A 27138-nucleotide genomic window follows, 5' to 3' on the forward strand; every position below is an offset into this window, starting at 1 on the left:
TCTGGCTCCAAAGACCTTTTACTGAGACCTATTTAAAACATTTCAGTCCTTAATACAAATAAACTTCAACTCAGCTGGATGGCTGATCTAGGTAAAGGCTTCACGGTGACAAAAATACGCCCCGCCTGCAGAGACCCCAGAATCGGCTTCTAACGAGAGTGTGAAGGTACTCAGGGTCTCTGTCCCATCTTCTTCAGGGTTCGATTGAGCTAGGAGAAAAAGAAAAGCCAAGTTAGATACGGAGATCTCACCGACCCCTGTCCTCCAGTGTGCACGATCCCCAGGTCCGACCCCTGGGCTACCGCTGTGAAGTCCAGGAAGGGTCTCTCTGACGCAGGCACCGGAGTCCACCTTGTGTGCAGGAAGCCCCAGTCAGGTGCCCGCCCGCGACACTCCCACAGCCCTGCACAATTCACACGGACTGTTCCACCTGCCCTTCACACGCCACACCCACACCCACACTGCTCTGTCCGTTTTATAAGACACGCGGCTCACAGAAGCCAAACTTGCCAGGGCTGTGCTCCTCCTGCAGGAGGAGCCCCGTGGCTGGCCCAGACCAGAGCAGTGACCTCTGCTGGAGAACTCAGAACACCAGGACGAAGCGGTTCCAGTTACGGCCACACACAGAAAGCACGCACACACCCTGCATCCTCGTAGTATTTGGCGCGACCCCCAGGACCTCTCCCAGGGCAAGATGTGAAATGCACCAAGTCTGTCAAAACCCAGCTTCCTGTCCTCTGCCTGCAAGAACCGGCCAGACCTGTCTACATCTGAGAGTAACTGCCAAACGGGGAGGGATGGGTAAGAGCAGGCAGTGAAGCCACCCATATTAGGAAATACCAGGGAGGGAGAGGAGAGCCGGCCACCCGCAGAGAGAGATCTTGGACAGAGATGCTCTGGAGAAGGCTGACACAGCAACTGCTACAGGCCCAACCCCATTCCCCAAACCCCAAGCAGTCAGCCAGTCTTGCTCAGAAACTTTTTTAAAGGGCCAACTCCAGGCTTTCTTGAAATGAAAAATAAAAAAAAGTAAAAACTCCCCACCAGTTCCAAACCTCTGTCTCCAACCCACACACCGCTCCCCAACTTCTCACCTCCTCAAATTTGTGGATCTGCCGGATAAAGAAATCCCCATAGCGCCTGGCGACCTTGGTGTCTGCGATGTGGATCATGTCCTGTGGGAGAAGCAAAGCAGAGTCAGAGACGAGCAGGAAGGCAGGGGCACTTAGACTTGCAAGTACATGAAGTCCCACATTGCCTTCCAAACGCCAACGCTGGCGGGGGGCACCCTACAGAAGAGCATTACCAGCTGATGGCAGCTCGCTCGCTCTTTCTAGATGCTTGATTTTTGCTTCCTCGTTAATTCATTTATTTGAGGCAAGGAGAGGGACAGATGACCCTCCCTCCGCCGCCAAGCATGGAGCCCGATGCGGGCTTGATCCCAACCTTGAGATCATGACCAGAGCTGAAGACAGGGCTTAACCCATTGAGCCACCCAGGCACCATTTTTATTTTCAAGTCTTCTGTAACGAACACGAATCTTTCAGCAACAGAAACATTTCAGACAGCATTTTATTCTCACACACTGTTTAGGAGTGTGAGGCTACAAGTGAATCCAGATTCTAAACTTTGTTTTTTAACTCAAATGTGGTTGAACACCATTTTTCTTGTAAATTCCTGCATAATCTAGGTCAAGGCCCAAGAATTTTCTGGATCTCTTTGAAAGGACTTTTTCAAGTCAAGGATGAAAAAAGAAAAGCCAGAAAGCAAGCAGGGATGCCTGGCGGCTCAGTCAGCAGAGCATGCGACTTTGGATCCCTGGGTCATGAGTTACATATAAATGCAATGTTTACCAAAAGAACCACCACAACTACCCAGAAAGCAACATTTTGCCAAAGACAAAAGTGAACCAGTAAGAGGAATAATTTTTTAAAAAGCCCCAAAAAGATGCAATCAAAAAACATTTTCATGGGGCGCCTGTGTGGCTCAGTTAAGCGTTTGCCTTTGGCTCAGGTCATGATCCCAGGGTCCTGGGATCAAGCCCTACATTGAGCTCCCTGCTCAGGGGGGAGCTTGCGTCTTCCTCCCTCTCTCCCTCTGCCCCTGGCTCGCTCTCTCTCTTAAATGAATAAATAAAATCTTAAAAAAAAAAATAGGGGTGCCTGGGTGGCTCAGTGGGTTAAAGTCTCTGCCTTCAGCTCAAGTCATGATCCAGAGTCCTGGGATCAAGCCCCGCATCGGGCTCTCTGCTCAGCAGGGAGCCTGCTCCCCGGCCCCTGCCTGATTCTCTGCCTACTTGTGATCTCTGTCAAATAAATAAATAAACAAACAAACAAATAAATAAAATCTTAAAAAAAACCACAAACTTTCTCATGTACAGACTTTAAATCATATTATAAGTAATTTATTATGTTATAATTTAATTAATATATGAATATAACTTCATATAAGTTTTTTGTAATAACCAAGTTGTTGATTCTTGGGAGAAATGTTTTATTTATTTATTTTGAAGTAAAGCTTTTACTCCACCCTCAAGGTAGAACTTGAAATCATGACTCTGAGATCAAGAATCACATGTTCTGGGGCACCTGCATGCCTCAGTGGGTTGTCCCTCTGCCTTCAGCTCAGGTCAGAGGGTCCTGGGATCAAGCCCCGAGTCAGGCTCTCTGCTCAGCAGGGACCCTGCTTCTCCCCCTCTCTCTACCTGCTTGTGATCTCTCTCTCTCTCTCTCTGTCAAGTAATAAATATATAAAAATCTTTAAAAAAAAAAAAAAGGAAAAAAAAGAATCTCATGTTCTACCAAGTGCATCCACCAGGCTTCCCAGAAGTGTTTTGTTAAAGACCATCCAGATAACTGGGACCAGTTCAGCAGGGTTACAAAGTGATGACAGGGGACGGAGCAGGTTACCGATGCTGCCAAACATTATGTCAGGCACGCACTGAGAACAAATCCGAAAAGGACTTTAGGTAGTAGAAGTGATACTACAAGGGACAGTTCTGATTTTTAAAACAACACTGGAAAACTTCCCTAGTGACTCTACTTTCAGTGAGCCCATTCGTGTCAGAGACAGCCAATTTCTGCCAAACATCAAGACTTCCAAAAGCCACTCTAAATGAGAGGGTTCGGTTTAGCAAGATGAGCTTTCAAAACTAACTACCCAAATTGACCCAGCAATCCCCAAGTAGGTATACGCCCAAGAGAAGACATCCACACAAAAACTTGTACACAAAAATTCATGATAGTGGCGTTACCCGCGATAGTCAAAAGGTGGAAACTCGACTGTCCATCAGCTAATGACTGGGTCAACAGAGCAGCGCACCCCTACAAGCGCGGTCCTTCGCCACCACGAAAACGGACAGATACGCGCCAGGGCCTGGACGAGACCTGAAAACGTGCTCGGTGAAAGAAGTCAAACACGAAAAGGCCACATGTTTATCATAGCAAATATCGAAAACAGACAAATCCACAGAGATGGAGAGCAGATTACTGGTTTGCCAAGGATGAGGGGACAAGGGGACTTGGGAATGACTGCTCGTGGGTAGGGAGCTGTGGAAATGTCATGGAATTAGGGGAAACCAATTCATGACACTGTGAATATAACAATAACCACAGAATTTCATCCTATGTTACCCGGTTATACCTTTAAAGCACTGCCAAAAAATATAGTACGTGTAGACCAATACTTTCTCAAAGCAACTGGAAATACAAAATAAATAGTTTGTAAAAATCTCATCGCATCGAAGAGCTGACGAGAGAATAAAGAGCTACTTTAAGAGAAAATAAACCATTCCAACCGAAACACAGAAGCCTGCTCTGCAGGGAGTGCGTTCACTCCTCTATCCCAGAAGACTTGCACAGAGGGACAAACCAAGGCCAGGGTCAGTCTTACAGAAGATGCTCCCTGCACTGTTGGATCCCTTGAGCTACACCCTCAAGCTGAAGGCAAAACGGGGACTGGGCAGCCATCCCACTCCAGACACCAAGCAATGCTCACCAAGTTGGGGGAGGAACATACAAGAGGAAAGACACACACTCCCGGGACGTTATAAACATAAGGTGATTCTTCTGCCAATCTGTAGCCTGGGCTTATTTCCTGGTTGGTCCAGGGGACCCGAGGCTTTGCGTCTATGGTGGTCCCAGACCAGTAATCTCCCCAGGCACCTTGAAGAGGCAAAAGCAAATCCCTTCTAGAAGAATGAATATTCATCCTACACTTTAAAAAATGTCAACAAAGTTTTTCAAGGACAATAAACTGTATGTAGTAAACAAACAAAAGGAACGAAGGACGTTTATGGAAACACTTCACCATGAATTTAAGAAAAATCAGAGAAAGTAAAAACAGAGCTAAAGAGATTAACAAGGATAGAATCATCAATCAAAAGAAAATTACCCAGAACAGAGACTAAAAAAGATGGAGAAAGGGTTTAAGAGACACAGAAAACAGAATGAGGTCTGATACACATCAAGTAAGAACTCCAGAAGGAAAAGAAAGCACATAAAGTAAAAGATATTAGCTAAGAACATTCCAAAAGAGATGAAAGACATCAGTCTATTCATTTTAACAGACTGCTGTTAAGTCTGTATCAGCATTCCAGGTATGTTAAGCAGAACATCATCTTTGAGTGTGTGCACATTAAGGAGGATGAGAGGGAGTGACTTCATGGAAAAAGCAATTCTAGGAGTCTCGCATATTTTACATCTGAAAAAAACTCACCTACAAAACAGAACTTAGTTCTTTTAAAAACCTCATTAGGACACCAAAATGTTAACTTGAACTTAAAATCCAGCAATGCAAACAAACACTAGACCTCCTCCTGAGAGGAGCCTAGGATGTCGCTTGTGCCTCCTTCCAGAAATAACTCTGCATTCACAAGCAGATATAAATGAATCACTTAAAAAAAAAAAAACAACTTCAATGAACCACTGAGAGCCACTCTCCAAAACCATGGACACTTTCTGTAATACACAAAACCACTGAAAAGCGCATCCGCATTAGAATGCGAAAATCAGAGCCAACTCCTGCAGCAGCAGCTGGCCCAGCGCCTAAGGGGACTCCTGCTGTGCACGAAAATGCTGGATGGTGACGGTCTTAAATGTAACACAAGAAAAAGAAGCCAGACACGAAAAAAAGAGCACATGCCGTGTCAGTCCTCCACATGAAGTCCAAAAGTAGGCAGCACTCGTCCAGGGTGCGACAAGTCGGGACAATGGCTCTCACTGGCTAAACTATGTCCCACCCTGTACGCCACACCCTCCCATTTTCTTCCCTGATCCTCTCTTCTGCCACAGCCTCCTGTTTGAGGTCACTGCAGCCACAATGAGGCTGTCCCTCAAACATCCTGGGTTCACTCCTGCCCCAGGGCCTTTGCCCTTATAGCGCCCACTCCTTGGAACGCTGCTCCCTCAAACAGGTGTCTGGCTAGTTTCTTCACCTGCTTCAAGTCTCAGCTGCAATTTCACTTCCTCAACAAGGGCTACCCTGAGCACCTGTGCAATACGGCCACCTCTGCCTTCCACCACCACTACCCTTAACTGCACAGCACTTGGCAATTTCTAACCTATGATAAAGGAAACGTTCCACTTTTCATGTTTGTAGGCCCCACTCCTGGTAAAACATTTACTCAAGGTCAAAATGACTTGGCGAAGTCATTTTGACTTTGGCAAAACCTCAAAACATGGGCTCTATTCCTGCCCCAAGTACACACTGTACATCTGTTTCATTAAAAAACAAACAAAACCCACCAAAAAAGAACATTCCAAACAGAAACGTAAGAAAAAAAACCTCACTGATTCCCGTAAGATTCCAGTCTTACAGCCTTTCTGGAAAGCTTTTCATCACAACTTGTAACTCTACGTAAAACAAGAACAAAAACACGAGCAAAACCATATGTAACTCTTGCGCCAGCCCTCCCTCCCCTGCAGCGCTCTCCTCTTTGTGAAGACTGTGTACCCCAGGCAGCTCTCTTAACTCGGACTAGAATGAAACTCTTTTTCTTAAAAAAAATAAAAAAATAAATTTAAAGGATTGGAGAGAGAGCAAGTGAGCACGGGTGGTGAAGAACGGCACAGGGAGACACAGAAACAGGCCGAGCACGGAGCCCAATGTGGGACTTGATCCCAGGACTCTGAGATCATGACCCAAACCAAACGCAGATGCTTAACGGACTGAGCCATGCAGGCGCCCTTTAAGTGTTTTTAAAGGCTTGTTCATTTTGCATTGACGCCTACTACGTGGTCTGCTTCACTGTAGCGCTATCTACTCTCACATGAGAAGATCAGTGCAGGGGCAGAAACCTCTGCTGGTTTTGTGCACCACCAAGTCTCGAATGCTCCAAGTGGCGGGCGCCCAGGAAACCCTGATGGCTGAACAGATGGAGAGAGAGGCCGCAGCCGCCCAGGCCGGAAGGCAGCCGTACCTTATCGATGTAGAAGTCAACCTCGGAGGCCGACTGAAATTCGCCATCGAGGGCGGAGATGCCACTGGTCCACACCAGGTTCTTCATCTTGTGCTTGAAGACCAGCAGCTGGATCCGGAACTCCTGCTCTGTGAGGTCCAGGAAGCCGGCCAGCTTGGCCACAGGCATGGTGGTGTAGAGCTTGAGGAAGCTGCGGATGGTGGACAGCTGCGCCTGCTGCTGCACCTCGTCCGAGAACACCTTCAGCTGCTGCAGGAAGGGCTCCTTGTGGTAGTTGGGGTGCACGTTGTCGTAGTTGGGGACCACGGGCGACAGGAATTTGGGGCACGAGTAGCTGAAAAGTTCCTCATAGACCTGCGGGTCGCCCTTCTGCATGCGCAGCATCTTGTCCCCGTACTTCTCCCGCAGCTGCAGGTGAATGCTCTCGTCGATGCGCATGGGGTACATGGTGAGGGCAATGGCCAGCAGCGCGTGCATCTGCTCGTTCTGCTTGTTAATCTGCGGGCACGAGACCAATTGGCGTGGGCTCAAATGAGATGGACTTTCTGAGGTCCCCACCACCCTCCCAAGTACACGGTGCATAGGCCTCTGGTTTCTTCCTGATCTTGCACCCGTCAGTTAACTTTCCCAAAGTCCCTCCGCATCTGCCCTCCAGCTCTACTGAACTTCCAGCCCACTTCCAGGGCCTCCTCAGCTGGTTTCTGGATTCTTCCCTAGGGCCTCCTCCTCATTCCTCCTGATCTACCCCATCCTCGCCGGCAGATCGATCCTCTCACACCGTCATGACTGAGTCACCCAGAAATTCTAGATGGCACTGTAAGGCCTATAAAGATTAAATACTTGAGCCAGACAGTGAAGGTTACCCCAGAACCTAGCACCCCAATCTGACTACTCTACGGCCCTCCAGCAAAACTGTTCCTTGTGCTGCTACATCATCACGCTTCCAAGTCTCTGCCTAGAAACTTTGCTCTGCCTAGAAACCTCCCAATTCTAGGCACGTCTTGGACCCTTCCCCTCCTCCATAGCAAACTGCTTGAGGGTGGTACCCCTACCTCCCTCAGTTTTAACTACCCAGAGCCCAGTGAACACTCAGCAAACTTGCTGAATAAATGTAGACGCTGCTGGAGGGAGAAAGTAAAACAAAAGATACTGTCTTTATCGTTAAGGAATAATGATCTGAAGTAACAGGCACAACAAAAGAAACTTAACAAAGAGTAGTCCAGCCATTAAGAAATCGCCCTAATGAAAAGACATACAAAAAGCAAAATTTGGGGGGCGCCTGGGTGGCTCAGTGGTTTAAAGCCTCTGCCTTCGGCTCAGGTCATGATCCCTGGATCCTGGGATTGAGCCCCGCATCGGGCTCTCTGCTCAGCGGGGAGCCTGCTTCCTCCTCTCTCTCTCTGCCTGCCTCTCTGCCTACTTGTGATCTCTGTCTGTCAAATAAATAGATAAAATCTTTAAAAAAAAAAAGAAAAGCAAAATTTGGGAGAACTTTTACCAAAAACTGTCAGCACATGTACCAAGGGTTCAAGCTGGTCAGAGGCTTCCTTACCATCTCGTACTTGTATGTGGTCCTCTGGAACATGCTCTTGGTCCTCTGGATATAGAGGAGGATGTTGGCAAAGACCCGGATGGCATCCTGGTAGCGACGCATCATCAGATATGCAAAACCGACGTAGTAGTAGGTGGTCACCTGGCACTCGGGCACCCGTGAGTACATGCTCTGTGGATGGAAGCATCCGTGAGTCCCCAAACCAAGTCATCCCGGAGAGAATCTGCAAGCCAGCAGGGCCCAGGGCCCAGTGTCAGCCGAGCAGAATCCCCCTACAGACGCCCCGAACTACCCAGCAGGAAAGTGCTGCCCTCTGGAGTTAAGAGGCTCCAAGCGCAGACCACACCAGTCACCGATTAAGTCGTGTGACCCGAGAGCTCCGCACTGTTAGATATAACAGGAAGGGACTAGACCCGGTGACCCTAACATTTCTTTCCACTCCAAATCCCTCCACACCTCAGCTGTGTACTCTTCCTCGATTTCTAACTCCTTCCTTTTCCAGATAAACCCGATAAAGGAACAGATAACAAGACTGAAAAAAAAGACACACACACATACAACAAAAAAGTACCGATTTTTCTGTGACTAAGAAAAACCACCACAGCTAATCGTCATTGTCTATACCACCTCAGAACTAAGTCTCATTTCTTAAGTAGTGAGATGTGAATAGTAAAAATCTGCCATTATCATGGTCTTGAAAACAGAATCAAAGACTGCCAAACATTTCGAGTGTTACTAAGCAACAAAGAGAAAGCACCTTGCCTACGCGCAGACGCTCACTACAGTGCTTTCCCCATGTCTCAATTTTCAACTTGTCTGGGGAAGAGTCCTCTCTCTGATCCCTAACATTTGTCCTTCAAGATCATTCTCTTAGCGCAGACTCTGGCTCGGGGCAGGGGAGGCAGGGGGAAATAGGTAATCACCTTCTTATTCAGTTCGATATTCTCCAGCACCTTGATGGCCTGATAGTAGTCCCCCAACAGGGAGTGCAGACGCAGAAGGCCCACCAGGCTGAAATACCCAAGCATCTTGTAAAGGGAGTGCCGTCCGTACTCGCCAGCCACACTCTCGGGGTCACCTAAGAGAAGCAGACACTGTGACCATTCTAGCAGGGACACGTGAAGGTAGGTGAGCCTAATCCCTGAATACCACTCAGCTGACTCTCCACCTTCTACGGGCCTCTGAAGCTTCCCGCAATGGGGATTAACTGCCCTCAGAGGACTACCCAGAAGCAGCATGCCTGACCTTTTTTTTTTTTTAAAAGGTAACCTGGGGCACCGGGTGGCTCAGGGTCCTGGGATTGAGTCTTGCATCGGTCTCTCTGCTCAGCAGGGAGCCTGCTTCCCTCTCTCTCTCTGCCTACCTGTGTTCTGTCTCTCTGTCAAATAAATAATTAAAATCCTAAAAATAAAATAAAATAAAAATAAAAAAGGTAACCTACACCTAACATGAGTCTCGAACTCACAACCCCCATACCAACTAACAGGCCAGGTATCCTTGGCTTCACACTAATCTTTTACCAAGAATTGTGGGGGGGGGCGGGGGATGGGCAGGTTTTTGTTTGGTTGGTTCCAAGACACCGAGATTACTGAGATGACCCTTTTTATCAGCAGCAGCTACTCATCAAGGCCACTGCTTTTAGGAAGTGCATGAGGTCAAAGTTACTTTCCTAGTAACACTAACACGCTATTTGTCTTTCTCACTGAAACACCACGTTGCACTGATGGTGCAAACACAGTGGGTAAGACTGACAACTCAGCATAAACCAGGCAGTGGCAGCAAACTGTATCAGTAATTACTGTATTCCTTCCCACCACACGTGGCGAAAGAACCAGCCACTTTTTCACAAAACACCGTTTTTACTTGAATGACTGACACACAAATTATGGTCAGCAGACATTTTCTCAAAAACGAATAGGGTGAGCCTGTTACATGTCAATAAAGACAACGGACAGTGCTCACTGCCAATGAAAATAGGAGCTTTTAAGCAAATTCTAGTTTTAAAAACATGTATCTGCCACTATGAGCTTCCAAATAAAGACTTACCTAATGAAGCTGATGATCAAAGTGGGTTTTTTAGGTTGTATAATAAAATACATCAATATTTAGGAAATCTTTATAACTCAATGAACCAATATTTTACAAAATTGTGCAGGGGTAAAAAGATCCATTCAAGGGGCACCTGGGTGACTCAGCGGGTTAAGCTGCTGCCTTCAGCTCAGGTCATGATCCCAGGGTCCTGGGATCAAGCCGCACATTGGGCTTTCTGCTCAGCAGGGAGCCTGCTCCCCTCTTCCCGCCTACTTGTGATCTCTGTCAAATAAATAAATAAAATCTTAAAAAAAAAAAAAAAAAGATCCATTCAAGCTGCAGGGTAGACCAATAAAGCTTAACATAATCAAGTAAAAGTTCATTGCTAAAGGGCGCCTGGGTGACTCAGGGGGTTAAGCCTCTACCTTTGGCTTAGGTCATGATCTCAGGGTCCTCAGATCGAGCCCAGCACTGGGCTCCCAGCAGGGAGCCTGCTCCCCCCTTCCTGCCTACTTGTGATCTCTGCCAAATAAATAAATAAAATCTTAAAAAAAAAAAAAGTTCATTGTTAAGGCTGCAGATTTGTCACTGCAATTCACCAGTATGAAACCCCCATTGTCTCTGAACTACCTGAGAAGGCTGTGAAGACATTCCTCCCTTTCCCAACTCCCCATCTAGGTGAGGCCAGGTCTCCCTCATATACTTCAACCCAAACCGCATACTGGAATTCCAACAAACCGAACGCAGGAGCAGAAAGCGAATCCAGCGCTCTTCGTATATGCCCGGCAGATTTGCAAAAAGGGCACTGCTGCAGGTGCCCTTTCCTTTAAACATTTTTTTAAAGGCTTGTTCATTTTGCATTGACGCCTACTATATGGACAAACTCTGTGATTCTCAGTCTTTAAAGACTGTAAAGCAGTCCTGACACCAAGCGTGAGAAGCGCTTATCTACACGAAGGCCCTGGAGACTCGGTTAGAAGCGTCTGCGAATCAGACCTCGTGAGTGCCAGCTGGGTCCGCGTGTCGGCCAACAGACGGCCGAGCCTGACAGCCCTCAGCACCTGCACTTGGCTGCTGTTCACACCCAGCACCAAAGCAAAGCAGCCCCTTACCTAAGCCACAGTGGCTCCCCCGCGCTCCCCGGGCCTCTCTCCCCACCGGAACAGATGGCAAGCAGCACTCACCTCCGCTTGTATACACCTCCAGCTGCCGGTTAATGTTGGACTTGTCCACCAGGGAGTGAAGGACATTGAGGACACTGTGAACATTCCAGATTTTGGGATTGGAGCGAAGGAAGTCGATTTCCTCCTCTGACTTCTTGGCAGTCTTACAGCGATACTGACTGAATGACTGAAACTGTTGGGAAGAAGGGAGAGAGGCAGGAGTTGCATATGATGCTGAAACGGAGGGAGAGCGCGCGGGGGTCAGGTGGGGCGCGTGGCACCGTTTCCTGCTAAACTGTTCTGTACGCTACTTGTTTTTGCAAAGCCGCCTTTCACTGAACTGAATGGTGTTCATTATGGAGTATGTCACTTCTTCCATAGCTAAGTAAAAAATCTCTAAGATGAAAGGTAGTTTGTGAAAAAAAAAAAAGAAAAAATTCAATTTGGAGTCAAACACCGCCTAGAGTCACTTAACATCTCTGGGCTTCACAATGCAATCGATCTGGCTGTCAGAACCGGATGGTTTGTACAGATCTTCTTATCTTGGGCTGTGACATGCCAAGTCAGGATGACAAATGAAGACACATGGGGATAGGGTAGTATCTGGATGTATGTCTTGACTACTGGAGCCGACCATCTGTTTGCCAGGGACAGGAACCCAGTTGGGTCACCTCCGTTATAAACCACAGAGCCTCGCCAAGTAGATGGCACATCTAGGGCCCACACCACAGGTAATCCTTAAGGCAGTGGTTCTATCAGTCACCCAGAGAACAGCACAAGAAACCTACCCACTCAACTGGTTTTTAAAAGATCCTTGGTCAATTCTGGTACCAGGTTCGGAAACCAGTGACCTAGAATCTAGGTCCTAGATGACAAAACCCAAAAACGTTCTTCAACTCCATATTAGCACCTTCCTCTAAGAACACAGAAAAAAGTTTCCAGATTTATAATAAACAGAAGAACATCCAGAATATAGAAGGAATTCCCATAATTCAGTAAGAACGAGGTAATCCATCAGAAAAATGGACTAAGAATAATGAGGATCACTTCGAAGAAAATCAAAACTGGCCAATTAACAGGGAAAATACCTAAGTTCTTCACATATCAGAGAAATGCAAATTAAAATGAGATTACCATTTCTTTCCCATCAAACAGACAAAAATTAGACTAATAACACCCACAGCAGAGAAAAACTCTCAAATGCTGTTGACAGCAGTGTAATCTGATAAGCCCTTACAGGGGACAACGTATTACTATTTATTAAGGTCCAAACTGATTGAAAATGTTCTGTACTGACTGTGGTGGTGGATACTGTCTGTTCAATCTCTTCAACAGCACAATTAAAAATCAGTATCTAATTGTATGCAAGTTTTGACTCTATAAAGCTGATCTTAAACTTAAAAGCGGGGAACCTGGGTGGCTCAGTCAGTTAAACACGACTCCTGGCAGCTCAGTCATTAGGCATCTGCATTCAGCTCAGGTCATGATCCCCAGGTCCTGGGATGGAGCCCCGCATCAGGCTCCCTGCTCAGCAGGAAGCCTGCTTCTCCCTCTCCCACTGCCCCTGCTTGTGTTCCCTCTCTCTCTGTCTCTCTCCATCAAATAAATAAATAAAATCTTTAAAAACAACTGAACATGACTCCTGATTTCAGCTCAGGTCACGATCTCAGGGTTGTGAGGTCAAGCCCAACGTCAGTTCCACGCTGGGCATGGAGTCTGCTTCAGATTCTCTCCCACTGCTCCTGCCTCCTTCCTCCCGCAGGCACTCCCTTACTCTCAAAAACAAACAGAAAAACTTAAAAAGCAAAAATTCTTCAAAAAACAATTCTACCTCTGGCGATCTCTAGAGACAGACCAATGTGCAACACACACAAGACTACTGAGGGACTCACTATTTGTAATAGTCAAACTCAACACCAAGGGTGGTGTATCATCACCAAGAGGGTGGTATATCCGTATCGTGTACATGGCAGAGAAGAATAAAGCCATCTCTACACAGACATGTTAAGTGTTCCATATCACAACAAATTACACAACACAGTATTATGCCATTTTTAGACGGTGTATTTGATACGTACATATTTATATAAACGCCTGAAAAGCATGAATGTAATGCCTGTCTTTCCAGACAATAACTGATGCCGCCACAAAGGCAAGGAAGGAAGACACTTTAAATTTTATCTGCAGTTTGGGGACACCCGGGCGGCTCAGTCGGCTCAGTCGGTTGGGCATTTGCCTTCAGGTCAGGTCATGACCCCAGGGTCCTGGGATCAAGCCCCATGTCAGGCTCCCTGCTCAGAGGGGAGTTGCTTCTCCCTCTCCCTATGCCTCTCTTCCCTGCCTTGTGTGTGCACATGCGTGCTCACTCTCTCAAATAAATGATCTTTAAAAAAAAAAAAGATAAAAACAAACTTCACCTGCAATTTGAAAAGACAAAGTTTTTAAACAGTAATGACATATCATGTATTACCTGTACTGATAAAAATAAATGAAAGCCGGGGGGTGGGGGACCCACTTACCCCCTGTGACATCTACCTGGCTGGAGGAGTCACACCTGGCTCCTGCCAACCGGTCTTTGTTAAGTGAGAGCACTTTAAGCCCCTTAAGAGAACACCAGCTAAGCCCAAGCCCAAGGGATTATGATTATCTTAAGGATGAAGAACCTTAGCACGGATGATCCTCCCTGGACTTGCTGTGAGTTTAAAGGACCTCCAGCCTTCTAAAATTTGCCAAAGAAAGGGCTTATACAGACCAAGGAGCCAGAAAAGGCAAACAAGGCCAGTGTGGTTTGTAGCCTTCTCTGCACAAAGGCACCGAAGCCTCATAAGCCCCCTCTCAGCAGGCCAGCCCTAGGAAGGCTTTCTCAGCATACCAATCACAATCTGCCAGCACTTCTTAGGTCTGTTTTGTCTATGCAGCTAAAATAACAGCTTTATTAAGAAACTCATTTTTCCTGAAATACCCAGTGAGAGATACTCCATTCCCATAAAACTCTTGGAAAACCTGTATTTTCCCAAATTGAATTATTCTGGTTTTTGTGGGTTTTTAAAAAGATTTTATTTACTTGAGAGAGAGAGAGAGACAGTGCGGAGGCACACAAGAGAGCAAAGGGAGAAGGCTCCGCTCTGAGCATGGAACAGACATGGGGCTCGATCCCAGGACCCTGAGATAATGACCTGAGCCAACCAAAATTAAGAGTTGGCCACTCAATCGAGAATCAGGCTTATTCTTCAGAAACGGAGTAGACTTAAAAACAGAATAACTGACTCCAAAGCTTGTGATGCCTTTATTTTTTCCAACCAGACCAACTCTCAAGATCAGGTAACAGCTTAGTGAAAGTCAGTTCAACTCTGCTGACTTCCAAGTTCATATCCAGAGCTCTTAGGCCTGACTCTTCAGAAAACTGTAACATCAAAGACCACCACCGTGGGGTCTTTCCCACCGTGATGGGCCATTTTTATCCCAAGCATGTTTTAAACAATGCAAACAATGGTAGCAGCTAATCCTTTTGTCAGACTAGTTATTTCAAATCAGACCAAGGCTGGCCAGATACCTGATAGATGAACTCATCAATGATATCCCAGAGCCACTGGTTGGGTAGTTCAAGGGGAGCAGGACCATCGGCATCTGTGCAGGAGATCACAGAAAAGTCAGACGCAAAGCAAAGACTATTCACACTTAGTAAGCATACAGAGTACATTCTGTAATTTTTCTCTTAAAAGAACTAAGAATTACGGGACATCCTTCCTTCCCACCCTTTTAAAAATCCTGCTAAAAAGAGCTGGAAGCTAACATCAGGCCTCCCTGTAGCCTCACCCCCAGGCCAAACCTCAAACTCACTAAGAATGTAGTTGAAGAGATTGCAGTAGTTGTAGTAGGACTCAAACCTCTGCTCCAAGGAAGGCCCTCCCTGGAAAGAGAACAGAGACATCAGGACTGACAGTTAATTTAAATGTGTTTTACTCATGGTCTGCCACGATAGTTGAACACACGTGAGAACCAATGCCTCTTCAGGCCTTCTTAGTACGCAAATAGCACTCAGGCCAGAGGCAAGACAGTAAGTGCCAGAGCATTCGAAAGGACATTAAATATCTTGACCACAATGATTAGGCATTATGGCAACAACCTCAACTGACTGTTCGAGAACATGCAGGCAGATCTGGTGAAGCAGAAAGACAGAAGTACTAACAAAAGCAAAGGAGTAAAATCACGGTGCTTGAAGGATGGGGAGAGCAGGTAGCGCTACACTAGGCTATGCCAGAATGGACTGCAACAGTTTAGGAGTGCAGGGGTCTTTCGGTGCCGAACAGGAATCCAGGCCACGGATATCAGCAAGTCCACCGTCACCTGGTTTTTGTAAATAAAAAGCTCAACGGGAATATAGTCATAGACACTCATTGTCTGTGGCTGCTACAAAGGCAGAGCCAATAGATTCAACAGAGACCATTATGGCCTCAAAGCCAAACAACTATCTGACCCTTTGCACAGAAGGCTATTGACCCCCCCAATCTAGACTTGATGTTGCCGGCAACTGAGAACATTGAAGATTTCTGAGCTGGGAAAGAATATGCTGTTATTTGTGAATAGCTAGAAAGAACACGGCCCTGGAGTTTTAGCTCCAGTGCTTATTAAATGCGAGCTTCCGACAAGGTATTTAATCTCTCCATAGTACGAGACTATGTAGGTGAAGTGCCCAATATAATAAATGCTCTTTCAAAGAACTCCCCCGCCCGACAAGGTTCCAAACGGATCATATATATATAAGTACTTTGGTACCTAACAAAGAGGTCATAGAGTCAATAAACTTCTGCTGAATCTTCGTCACAGACCTAACGGAAGATTAGAAGTGGCACAACCACCTGTACTATGGGTTCTGATGCCACGGTCTTCCCAAAGAAGAGATGTTATACAGGCTAGCTAGAGTCTCAACCTAGGCCACAGAGTACGTGAGCTAGAATAGCAACGGTAGGAGGAAACCTTTACTTTCTAACAGATAGGACAGAGAGCTCACTGGGATGCCGGAAAAACATGGCCCCCTGCACTGACAACAGGAACTCCTGCAGCAACCACTAACTGTGGCTCCTGTGGCAAGGCAGGAGCCCTAGCCAGGTCAGGTGGTCTTTGAGAGATGAGCTGACTGGGAGAAGAAATACTCTGTGGAGAGATGACGGTGACAGGTTCCTTCATTTACACATGCACATACGAGCTCCAACAATTAACTTGTCACCATCGAGGATCAGGGACCAGATTATAGCAGTGACAAGATGAAGTCCATGCCCTGGTGGAGTCTTACCCTCTAGTGCAGGGAGCAGACAAAACCCAAGTAAACAAATACTGCAATGTCAGCTGGTGGTGTGTGCTCCGAAGTGCCAGGGTACGGCAAGGAGCCCAATAAGGAATGAAAGTCGTAGGAAAGGAGACTGGCAAGGGAGTCAGGGGCCAGATCAAATAGGACTATGACTGAGACGTGGGGTTTTCTTCCAAGTGTGATGGTGAGAAGTCATGGTAGGATTGGGAGGGAGGGTGTGACGTGACAAGACTATGTTTCAAAGGGACCATGCAGGTTACTAGGCTGAGAATAAACTCAAGTGGAAGAGTGGAACCTGATACCAGGTAAGCAGCTGCTCAGCTCAGGCAAAAGATGATACAATGCTTTGAACCAAGGTAGCAGCAGTGATGGAGGTAAGAAGTGGGTGGTTTCAAAAAGCATGCTGAAGACAGAGATGAACAGGATTTGTTACAGGGTTGGAAGTTAAGTCAAGAACACCATCAAGGTTTTTGTCTGAATGGTCATATTATTTACTGAGTTGGTTGACATAAGAAGAACAGGCTTAGAGGGAAAATAAGATTTCCGTTTGGAGTATGCTAAACTTGAGGTGCCTGGGTGACTCAGTCAGTTACGCATCTGCCTTCGACTTCGGTCACGCTCTCCGGGCCCTGGGATCAAGACCCATGTCGGGCTCCGTGGTCACCACGGAGTCTGCTTGTCCCTCTGCCCCTCCCCCTGCTCATACTCTCCCTCTCTCAAATAAATTCTTTTTTTAAAAGATTTTATTTATTTGTTTGAGAGAGAACATGCAAGTCAGAGTGCACAAGGCAGGGAGGGGGAGAGAGAGCAGCAGACTCGCTGACAAGCAGGGAGTCGGACATGGGGCCCAACCCCAGGACCAGGACCTGAGCCAAAGGCAGATGCTTCATCAACTGAGCTACTGAGGTGCCCCAGAATAAAATCTTAAACAAAACACCCAAATCTGAGAGGAGTATCAGACAGCCAAGTGGAGATAATGGAATAGGCAGCTGGATATACAAGTACGGATTTGGAGAGACAGGGGCTAAAGAGAGAGATTTTCAGTCATGGTGTATGTAAATAGTATAGATAGTTATTTTAAGCAACTTGGGGCATTCTAAAATTCAGAAACAAGAGAAGAATCAAACAAGTGCCCAAAGCTGAGAGAGTACAGTGGAAAGAACATTGGCATCACAGTAAACCAGGCCTGGGTTCAAGGGGTTTTGCCACCTACTCATTGCATGAATTTGAGAAGAAGCAACCCCTCTGCACCCCAGTTTGCCTGCCTTGCAGGGCCACTGTGAGGATTAGAGCAGAGATGCCCACCAGGTGTCAAGCATTACACCGGGCACACAGGGACAGTCCCTGTGTGTTTCAGAGAGCAGAAGGCTCACAGTCCTACACTGAAGGTAAAAAGCAAGGGCATCAAAAGCTGAAGCAGTAGGAGTCTGGGAACACACCATTAGGATGGCATCCTGAAACCCAGTCGATGTGATGAGTGCCAAATCAGGAACTGCGGGGATGGAGAAATTGAAAAGGACACACAAGCTATGCCAAGTAAGTCTGTCTGCGACAGACATGCAACTTCTTGGATTCAAGCATTCCCTCTGTCATTTCTGAACACTCAGAAAACATGCCAACCACTCCTGGACACTGAACCAATAGAAACTAATGACTGTGTTCCAAAGACAAAAATGGCATAGAGCTAGCAACAGTTAGATACTCACACTGACTTTGGCATATATGTGCCTGTAGTATAATTCTTTGTACAGAATCAGGAAGACGGCATCTGAAAAAAATGGCACAGAGCTGCTTTAGTAATCCACAAAACAACTAGGGTCTTCAGGCAGTTTTAGCCCACTGAACGGAAGAGAGGGATAAACACGATTTAAGATACAAAATAACATCTAAATTCCAGTACACCCCAAGAACACAGGCAAAAAGAAAACCATCTCTCGTCTATCTTTCAACCTCATCTTAATCCATTCAGGCCCATTTCCCTTTGCTAACATTTAGAGATTTTTGCCATCCAGTCGCTTAACAAACCAACACAGAAATAAATAGTTAACAGCACTAAAAAAGACAATGTCACATTATCAAAATTGCAAACACATGGGTGTTTTTGACTTAGAAATTCTACTGTAAAGAATTTATCCTTTTGATATGATACAACCACTAAAAAGAAAGGAGGGAAGAAAAGGTCTTTGGGTACTGATGCTGTACAGAAAAGAATTAAGGAAGTAGATCTGAGACTTCTATCCTTTGGCTAGTAAAGTTGGGTCTTGGCTGGCATCTGGGAACCTGGATTTCAAGAGGGTCCCCAGTATCCTGACAAGAGGGATGTGCTGAGCCTAACTATGCAACACTATGGTTTATCCTGAACTCCTGCCTTCCTTCTGGGAGTCTGGAATTTTGGTTCGTGCTAGGCAGGGGGTGTGCCCACATGACCAGCACCCCATAAAACCCTTGGACATTGGACAATCCTTGTAACTGTGTTACAGTTTTCTCTGAGAGACTTTTCACACGTCACAATTCTTTGCTCGAGAAATTAGGCACATCCCAAATGACTCCACAGGAAAGGACTGGTGATAACATACATGCACGTGGTTTTCTCTGGATTCCACTCTGCGTGCCCCTTCCCTTTACCCTGCGTCTTGGGAGTCCTCCTAGCAAATCATCAAACCTAGGGGTGGTCTTAGGAATCCTAGAAATGCAGTATACTCTCCAAAAATATAATAAACTTTAAAAAGGGAAGAAAATGGCATTTGCTTTATATAAAAAGAAACAAACAGGCCATTCCTACTTGCTTAGGTACACATAGACTATCACGGGAGGGACTAAAAAGTGTTACCACTAGATGGCTCTAGAGAAACTTAAGCCTTGAGGAGGAAAGTAGGAAAAGGATTTCTACACCAAATCTCCTTTTATACTGTTAAGCCCTGTCATTACTTACCTGTTTGAAATTATACACAGCTGACATTTAAACAGAGGGGGGTTAGGAACATAGATCCCCCCTGCCTCATGCAGTCAAAAACTCACCTTTAACTTTTTTTTTTTTTTTAATTTTATTTATTTTTGACAAAGAGAGAGATCACAAGCAGGTAGAGCAGCAGGCAGAGACAGAGGGGGAAGCAGACTCCCTGGTGAGCAGAGAGCCCTATGTGGGGCTCGATCCCAGGACCCTAAGATCATGACCTGAGCCAAAGGCACAGAGGCTTAACCCACTGAGCCACCCAGGTGCCCCTCACATTTAACTTTTGAATCCCCACATATTTTTTTTTCCAATTTATTTATTTTCAGAAAAACAGTATTCATTATTTTTTCACCACACCCAGTGCTCCATGCAAGCCGTGCCCTCTATAATACCCACCACCTGGTACCCCAACCTCCCACACCCCCGCCACTTCAAACCCATCAGACTGTTTTTCAGAGTCCATAGTCTCTCATGGTTCACCTCCCCTTCCAATCTACCCAAATTCCCTACTCCTCTCTAACGCCCCTTGTCCTCCATGCTATTTGTTATGCTCCACAAATAAGTGAAACCATATGATAATTGACTCTCTCTGCTTGACTTATTTCACTCAGCATAATCTCTTCCAGTCCCGTCCATGTTGCTACAAAAGTTGGGTATTCATCCTTTCTGATGGAGGCATAATACTCCATAGTGTATATGGACCACATCTTCCTTATCCATTCATCCGTTGAAGGGCATCTTGGTTCTTTCCATAGTTTGGCGACTGTGGCCATTGCTGCTATAAACATTGAATCCCCACATATTTAACTGTTAACTTTAACAGCCTATGATTGACTGGAACCTTACCGGTAACAGTCAACACTTATTTTGCGTGGTATATATGTTATACACTGTGTTATCATGGTATACAATATATAAGTTAAAGATGAGAACTGTTAAGAACATCATAAGGAGGAGAAAATACATGTACACTATTATATGAAAAAAATCCATGTATATGTGGATTCACCCAGTTCAAACCCATGTGCTCAAGGGCCAACCGTATTACAAGACTACTACTGTTGTTGACACACACAATATGATTCTTTATAGGCAACATATTAAACAGAGCATAAGGTCTGAGCAACATAGAAAATAACACCTCCTACAAAGTGAGTTCTAACTTGCGTAGCAATGATACTAAAAATAAAGTTCCAAAAAAATCAGCTATATCAAAGAAGTACAAGACTTGTACACTGAAAACAGTAAAATGTCATTGAAATAAAGACCTAAATAAATGCAAAGACATCACATGTCCATAAATTAGAGGGCTTAATATAATGGCAACAGTCCCCTAGTGTATCTTCAGATGCAACATAATCCCTATCAAAATCCCAACTTCTTTCCAGAAACTGACAAACTGATCCTGAAATTCATATGGAAATCCAAGGGTCTCAGAAGAACCAACAATAAGTTTGAAAAAGAAGAACACAAGGGAACCTGGGTGGCTAAGTAGGTTAAGCCTCTGCTTTTGGCTCAGGTCATGATCTCAGGGTTCTAGGATCAAGCCCCACATTGGGCTCTCTGCTCAGCCACGGAGCCTGCTTCCCCTCCCCCACCCCCATCCCGCCGGCCTCTCTGCCTACTTGTGATCTCTTTCTCAGTCAAATAAAAAATAAAATCTTTTAAAAAAAGAACAAGAAGAACAAGAAGACAGTTGGAGGACTTAATGCTTCCTGGTTTCAAAACTTACCACAAAGCCACAATAATTCAGACAGTGTGGCACAAGCATCAGGATGGATGGATACCAACGGAGTTAACAGAGGGTCCTGACATAAATCCTGACATTTGCACAATCACCAATTTCAACAAAGGTGCCAGGACAATCAATCCAATGGAAAAAGAATAGTCTTTTCACAAACTGGTACTGGGACAACTAGATACGTACACGCAAAAGCATGAAGCTGGATCTTCCTACTTTACACCATATACAACAAACACCATGAGGTGAGGTGGGAGGAAGCCAGACAGCTCATTCCCAAGTGACTGTACTGACCCCCCAAATCACGGGGGGATGGAAACAAGTCAGGACAAAGATCTGTTTCAGCTTCATCACATGTGAGAGGTCTCTGTCCCCTCTTCATTTATTCTGCTGTCACTCAGCAAGCTCTTTACTAAGGGTCTACTATGCACCAAGCCCTGGGGAAACAAAATGGTTAGCAAAACACACACGGACTCTTCTGAGCTTCCTCAGGACCCGTCACTCGCAGAATCCCATCCAGCGTACAGAACATGGAACTCATACCTACCGTTGCCAACCTGTGGAGCAATGGCTTCAGCCTCAGGCCACGGTGTATTCTTGAAGAACCTTTCAGTCAACTTGGTCCAGCTGAAAACCAAGCAGAGAAATTCTAAACAGGAAGGAACAGAGAAGAGGCAACCCACATGTTTTACAGGTAAGGACCGAAGCTCACAAAGAGGGAGAGGTCACAGAAACAAAGGACCAGAGCCTTCCAAGGCTACAACTCTCCTCAACAGAACTCTGCACCTCAACTTTTAATACGGTAAACACTCCTCTCTACCAGTCAGTCAACCGCCATGCTCTCCAGGATCATTTCCTGCCTCTGTATCATGATACATGACAGCTTGCTGTTCCTGGTCTGATAACTACTTTCTAGAAACCCACGCTTCCCCCCCCAGCAATTTCCCCCTACTTTCCCAGAGCACGGTGCCTCCTCCCCCATCCAAATCTGGAAGCCAATCAATCTGTTTGTGGTGGTCTGACGCTGCAACAGACTACGGCATCCAACCCAAACACTCAGAGCCCTGATGCCCTCAGGAGTGAATTCAACTGCCCCCCACTCTCCTCAAGCCCCACCTTTCCACTTCTCCATATTTTTCTTTTTCTTTTTTTTTTAAAGATTTTATTTATTTATTTGACAGAGAGAGAGATCACAAGTAGGCAGAGAGGCAGGCAGAGAGGAGGAAGCAGGCTCCCTGCTGAGCTGACAGCCTGATGGGGGGCTTGATCCCAGGACCCTGAGATCATGACCTGAGCCAAAGACAGAGGCTTTAACCTACTGAGCCACCCAGGCACCCCTTCTCCAGATTTTTCAGTTCAGCACAAAAACATGCTCAAGTCTCCACTTCAGGACTTATTATAAAACATAAAGCATCTCAATAACACTGAATTTTCCAAGGCACCAGCCATTCTTCGCACCACACATTCTCCTTCAGAAAGATCTACCACGTTTGGATTCAACTATAGTCTGTATCCGCCTGTACTATCAAATACAGTAACCATTTACCACATGTGATTATTGTGACTAAAGAATTGAATTTTAAATTTTACTTAATTTTAACCAAAAAACCCAATACTTAGTTACTGCAAACTTTCAACTACATTTAGAATTACTTGGATATCTGCTTTTTCTATCATAAATGCTATGAAATCTAAATGGAGATCAGGTATTTCCAACATACACGAATTGAAATGCGGTATAAATACAAAAAATAGGTTTTAGACTTAATACCAAAAAAAAAAAAGTAAAATAACTCATTAACAGTTTAATACTGATTATGTATGATAATAATATTTTAGATGTTGAAATGTCATGAAAATTAATTTCACCTGTTTCAGTTTTTAAAAAATTTTTATATTTAAGTAATCTCTACATCCAATCTCACCCACCCAAGTGAGGCTCAAACTCACAACCCTGAGATCAAGAGTTGCACACTCCACCAACTGAGACAGCCAGGCACCCCTCCTTTTACATTTCTTTTTTTCTTTTTTTTATTTAACAGAGAGAGAGATCACAAGCAGGCAGAGTCAGGCAGAGTGGGGGGGGGGGGAGCAGGCTCCCGGAGGAGCAGAGAGCCCGATGCGATGATGTGATGTGGGGCTTGATCCCAGGACCCTGAGATCATGACCCGAGCCAAAGGCAGCGGTTTAACCCACTGAGCTACCCAGCTGCCCCTCCTTTTACATTTCTTTTTTTTTTTTTTTAAAGATTTTATTTTATTTTATTTTATTTATTTGAGAGAGAGAGACAGTGAGAGAGAGAATGAGCGAGGAGAAGGTCAGAGAGCGAAGCAGACTCCCCATGGAGCTGGGAGCCTGATGTGGGACTCGATCCCGGGACTCCAGGATCACGCCCTGAGCCGGAGGCAGTCGTCCAACCAACTGCGCCACCCAGGCGTCCCCCCTCCTTTTACATTTCTTAAACGTAACTGATGAAAAAAGTTAAATTACACATGTGGCTAATATTATTTCTATGGGACAGCACTGATCTACACATTTCTACTAGAAAGACCTGGAGATGCAGGCAAAAAACAGTTTGGGGATTAATTCTATTCATTAATCCAAAAAGCCTTTGGCTATTCATTTTGTCCACCCATCCTCCTAGGAATTAACTAATTATTACTTTAAGTTTATTTACTTAAAGTAATTTCTACTTTAAATAGTGGAGCTCAAACTCACGACCCTGAGATCAAGAGTTATGTGCTCTTCCAACTGAGCCAACCAGGCACCACTCCCAGAAATTGTTTAAATTCTATATCCCTGGTGAAGTCTTTCCTGACTTTCTCAACCCTAACGAACCAGTCTCATTTCTAATGCCAATTAAACAAGGGCAATCCCCTCAAAACAGAAGCAGCCACTCAAAGCTCTGCTCACCCTGTTACGCATTAACTTGTACAGTAACTCAGAAGTTAGGCTCTGGGGGTGCCTGGGTGGCTCAGTCAGTTAAGAGTCTACCTTTGGCTCAGGTCATGATCCTGGAGACCCCAGATCCAGCCCTATGTCCCCACGTGGAGGGGTGGGGTGTCCCTGCTCAGCAGGGAGTCTGCTTCTCCCTCTCCCTCTGCCCCTCCCCGTTCCTTCTCTCTCTCAGATAAATAAATAAAATCTTTTAAAAAAAATTAGGCTCTGATGTCAGACTATGCAAGTTCAAAACTCAACATATGCACTCAACTAGCTATATCCTTTCTAGGCTTTGTTTCCCTCATATGTAAAATAAAGAAAACAATACTACCTACCTCATGAGGTTACTGTGAAGAGTAACGAGTAAATATGGGAAAAGCGTTCTCAACACTGTTTGATCTATACTAGACAGACATACTAGTTGCTGCTACGACTACTGAAAATGATGTTATTTTAAGCCCTGAGTTCTGGGAATACAGAATATTCCAACAGAATAACATGTCTCCCCATGAGCAATCACAGAGACCCATTGGGCACTCTCTTTACAGAGAAATGACTAATAGACCCCTTTTTTAGGGGCTGTATCAGTAAACCAGTCCCACCCAGAAAGACGGTCATTTCAGTTTGCACTCTGTACCTGTTCTCATAGATGTCCTGGATCTCATACACCTTCTGATCAATGACATCACTGGACACACGACTGGCCTGCAGCTCATACACCTTCTGGTCAATCAAATCTGAGACGGTTTTGTGGAAATACTGGATGAAGTTTTTGATCACTTCAGGGATCACCTGATAGGTCTGCTGTTCATACTGACGTTCATAAGCCAGATCCTGCTTTGGATCACCTAGAGGTCAGATATAATAAATACTTTACCAAGTGTTTTCAAACTCACATGTTACAAAACAGAAGGGCAAGACCATCCCCCAAAGAAAACTCAGTCTATAAAATCAGGTACGATTCCCTTTTAAACACTCAAAGATGGGGCACCTGCGTGGCTCAGTTGGTTAAGCATGCCTTTGGCTCAGGTCATTATCCCAGGGTCTTTGGATCGAACCCCGCATTGGGATCCCTGCTCCACGGGGAGCCTGCTTCTTCCTCTCCCTCTGCCTGCTATTCCCCCTACCTGTGCTCTCTCTCTCTCCATCAAACAAATTAATAGATCTTTTTTTTTTTTTTTGGTTGTTTATTTATTTATTTGACAGAGAAAGAGAGACAGACAGACAGACAGAGAGGAACACAAGCAGGGGGAGTGGGAGAGGGGGAAGCAGGTCTCCCTCAGAGCTTGATCCCAGGATGCTGGGATCATGACCTGAGCCAAAGGCAGACAACTGAGCCACCCAGCCGCCCCAAATTAATAAACTTTAAAAATAAACACTCAAAGATAAAATTATCCCCAACTCACTCTCAACCCCATCGCCCTGTTTCTTCAGAACATTTACCACTATTTACAACTATATATTTGCTTATCATCTGTTTCTTCCACTAGAACTTAAATCCTATAAGGGCAAGAACCTTGTCTGTCTTGTACTCAGGTACACCCTCAGCACCTAAAACAGTTGTTAAGTGTGTTGAAAGAGAAGGGAAGACCATCGGAACGGTAGGTAAGTAGGGGGCACCTTATGTACATGTATTTTAAATATATACATTTATATATTTTTTTAAAGTAGGCTCCACGCCCAGGGTACAGCCCATCAGGGGGCTTGAGCTCAAGACCGAGATCAAGACCTTAGCTGAGGTCAAGAGTTGAACGCTTAACCAAATGAGCCACCCAGGTGTCCCAGCACTTAGTATTTCTTGAATGAATGACTGCCATTTACTACCTATACAACAGTGCTAGTTGCTAAACCTCTCTGTTCAGTTTTCTCACCCGAGAAAATGGAGACATTAATTTAGGCACTTCCTAGAGTTCTCTTAAGGATTAAAGGAAATACTTAGCACAGAGTACCTGTAACAATGTATGGCACTTACAAAATGCTAAGTCAAACTAACTCACTATAACATTTCAGGAAACCGCAAAAACTTCCAAAAAGATTTCATTTGGGCTTGGTTTGAATCATTAATTTTTCACAACAAGATTTTCTTCTTCAACAAGCAGTTTAACAAGGAAACCACGGCCAGGACAGTAAGTCTTCCCTTCTGGGACTTTGAGGTGGACCATGAAAGAGGCTTCATTTATTAGGCATTGTACCACCCTCTTTCTGAGAACTAATAACTGACTCCAAACCTGGACCACGGAGAAGCAGCGCTTCACAGATGACCCTCAAGAGCTGTTCCGAGACATTCAAAAAGTTGCAAAACCCTAGAAGTACCAGCTAGCCAGCCCGTAGTCTCACCTGTGTGCATATCATAGTCACCAGGGTAAGCGTAGGGATCATAAGCAGCCTATTAACGAAACAGACATAGGAACAGTCACCAATTCGTGAACCCAAAATGCTCGTTCGACCTATGTGCCAAGTAAAAGTACTAAGGATACAAAAGTGGGTAAAACAGAACCTCTGCTTTTGAGAAACTAACATGCTCGTGAGAGAAGGGCGAATAAGCAGGCGACAATACAACGTTACGGGTGCGATAAGGTAAAGCAAAGCACAAGAGGCTGTGGGAACCAACGGGGACCGACAAGAGTGAACCAAGCCCACAGGAGCTAAGTTTACAGAAACCCCATGACCAGTCTCCGTCTCCGATCTCGGAAAACCAGAAGACGAGGAGATGGGACACGCGAAGTGGGCGGGCAGAGACTGGGCTGGAGAGGAGACGCAAGCAATGGAAACAGCCTGAGAGCCGCGCACGCCGGAAGGCAGACCGCAGCTAGTTGCGGCCGGGGGAGGCTCCCAGAGGGACCCGGACACCGTCTCACGGCGGCACCCAACATCCAGAGAACGCTGCCTCCGTCACGAAGCCCAATACACGCGCAGGGCCCGCTTACCTCGGACTCGTAATCATCAGCCGGATACGACATGGCTGCGCGGCTCAGGAACACCGCCAGAGAGAACGAAAAGTGCGGCCCGCGCCTGCGTCGTGAGGCCGGAAG

General features: G+C 45.6%; 1 protein-coding gene across 2 annotated transcripts; it reads right to left on the reverse strand.

Annotated features, from left to right (window-relative positions):
- On the reverse strand, window positions 1-27138 carry EIF3L (eukaryotic translation initiation factor 3 subunit L). Of its 2 annotated transcripts, XM_044226611.1 has the most exons (13): window positions 27034-27138; window positions 26444-26492; window positions 24744-24954; window positions 21714-21793; window positions 18179-18240; window positions 15005-15074; window positions 14718-14791; window positions 11186-11357; window positions 8894-9048; window positions 7971-8141; window positions 6419-6916; window positions 1095-1175; window positions 1-209 (listed from the first exon to the last, which is right to left on the reverse strand). In XM_044226611.1, the coding sequence occupies exons 1-13, from the start codon at window positions 27064-27066 to the stop codon at window positions 171-173; spliced, it is 1695 nt and encodes a 564-aa protein (XP_044082546.1). In that variant the 5' UTR covers window positions 27067-27138; the 3' UTR covers window positions 1-170. The 2 variants fall into 2 exon arrangements, with proteins under 2 accessions (XP_044082546.1, XP_044082547.1); XM_044226612.1 differs by lacking the exons at window positions 21714-21793; window positions 26444-26492; window positions 27034-27138 and having other exon boundaries at window positions 24744-24822.

This window comes from Neovison vison, chromosome 12 (genome assembly GCF_020171115.1).
Source record: "Neovison vison isolate M4711 chromosome 12, ASM_NN_V1, whole genome shotgun sequence".
Classification (NCBI taxonomy): domain Eukaryota; kingdom Metazoa; phylum Chordata; class Mammalia; order Carnivora; family Mustelidae; genus Neogale; species Neogale vison.

What these genes read in the sequence shown, in the direction of transcription:
- EIF3L (XM_044226611.1), bottom strand. Translation starts at nt 27,066, where the DNA reads ATGTCGTATCCGGCTGATGATTACGAGTCCGAG. An exon ending in TGACTATGATATGCACACAG is followed by an intron (nt 24,955 to 26,443) that starts GTGAGACTACGG and finishes TCTGACCTCTAG; the next exon opens with GTGATCCAAAGCAGGATCTG. An exon ending in ACATATATGCCAAAGTCAGT is followed by an intron (nt 15,075 to 18,178) that starts GTGAGTATCTAA and finishes TTCTCTTTCCAG; the next exon opens with GGAGGGCCTTCCTTGGAGCA.